At 22.8% G+C, this 1666-nt stretch overlaps 1 protein-coding gene across 1 annotated transcript; it reads right to left on the reverse strand.

Moving 5' to 3' along the window:
- Positions 1 to 285: 285 nt before the first annotated feature.
- LOAG_15346 (hypothetical protein) lies at positions 286 to 962 on the reverse strand (the record flags this gene model as incomplete). The annotated part of the gene is made up of 2 exons (XM_003150837.1): positions 286 to 377; positions 815 to 962. Coding segments are annotated over 2 exons (240 nt in total), but the record flags the coding sequence as incomplete, so codon positions are not given.
- Between the last annotated feature and the right edge of the window lie 704 nt (positions 963 to 1666).

Consider the following 1666-nt stretch of genomic DNA (forward strand, 5'->3'; position numbering starts at 1 on the left):
TAATAATCAATAATAATAATAATAATAATAATAATAATAATAATAATAATAATAATAATAATAATAATAATAATAATAATAATAACAATAATAATAATAATAACAAAAATAATCAATAATAATAACAATAATAATAAGTCTTCATCATATCGATTATAATTACTGCCATGAAATTTTTTCTTCGATATCTTTTAACAAGGTTATCAAATTAAGTATTGATTGATTAATGTTATCTGAATAATTGTTTATTATATACATGTCAACTAACATTACCTGATGACATACTGAATGACTACAAATATATTTCTTCATACCGGTATCTAACCATGATCGTTGAAGGACAAAATCTCGAACCTGTAACGGTGACATACCTCCTACTGAAATTAAATTTGCTATTAAAAATAAAATCTGGAAGAAATAAAATTGCACATATTTTGCTACATGGTTATCCAATTAACTTAGAAAATACTAAAATTTTAGTGTGATATCTTTTAAAATCTTTTGAAGCTATACTATTTTATTCCTATTTTATGTCGTCATATGCGTCCTCAAATGTGACTCTAATGCCCGCAAATTTTTTTTTTTTATTATTTTACTGAAATGAATAAAACAAAAAATAGAACTGAAAAAAACTGAACTCCTTTTTTAACTTTTTATTAATCTCCATTCCATGCTCTTTACTTTCAAATATTATTTCTCAAGGAGTTTGAGAAATCCAAATTTTTTCTCTAATTTAAGGCGCAGGAAGCACTCGTCAAATCAGACTAAATTTAAATCAATTATTTAAATTAACTCAATTTAAATTAATTATTACCAGCATAATAACAAATATCATTGTTTGGATTAATTAAGCCAATATCGATAGTTGCAACATGATATTTATCCCATTTTGGTCTGTATTGTGAATCATGTAAAACATCATAAATTGTTGATGCTTTTACATCAGCTAATATTGCATTAGCCTGAAACCATTTTAGGTTATTTTCATTTCTTTTCTTTTCCTTATTCCTTTGAAAATCCATTGTTACAATTTATTAAAAAAATGAAAGAAAAGAAAAGGAAAGAAAACAATGTTATCAATAATATTTAAAAAATGCGAAATCAAATTAGGTTTTATAAAATTTCTAAAAATTTGATTGCATTTGAGAACAAAACTTGTAATTTTCAAATTACAAATTTTATCTTTTCAACTTTTTCAATTAAAATACAATTTCTTAATAAATGTTTTTTTTCTCTCTCTCTCTCTTTTCATTGCTTATGATTAATTGAAGTGAAAAATATTCGACGTTTTTTTTTTTCTTTCAAAATTAATTCATATAGAAATAGACAAAAGATTATTAATAAAAAATAGTAATAAATACCTTAATCATATCAAAATTAGATTTTGGTACTGATTTAGTCCATACTTTAATACTATCCGAATTATATGCTATATTCCAACCGGAATGATTTTCACATAATTCGTTGATGCATTTAAAATCACTATCATCCAATACTTTTACATGATTATAGCGTATCCCACATTTATAATAATAATTCTCTTCATTATCATCATTATCTATAATAATTATCACAAATTTTTTTTTTGCTATAGAATAAGTTGACAAGTTGACAAATTATTTACTAAAAGAAATATGCTTATCGTATATTGATCGTATTCCTATGT

Source organism: Loa loa (assembly GCF_000183805.2).
Source record: "Loa loa unplaced genomic scaffold supercont3.1832, whole genome shotgun sequence".
In the NCBI taxonomy this organism is placed as follows: Eukaryota; Metazoa; Nematoda; class Chromadorea; order Rhabditida; family Onchocercidae; genus Loa; species Loa loa.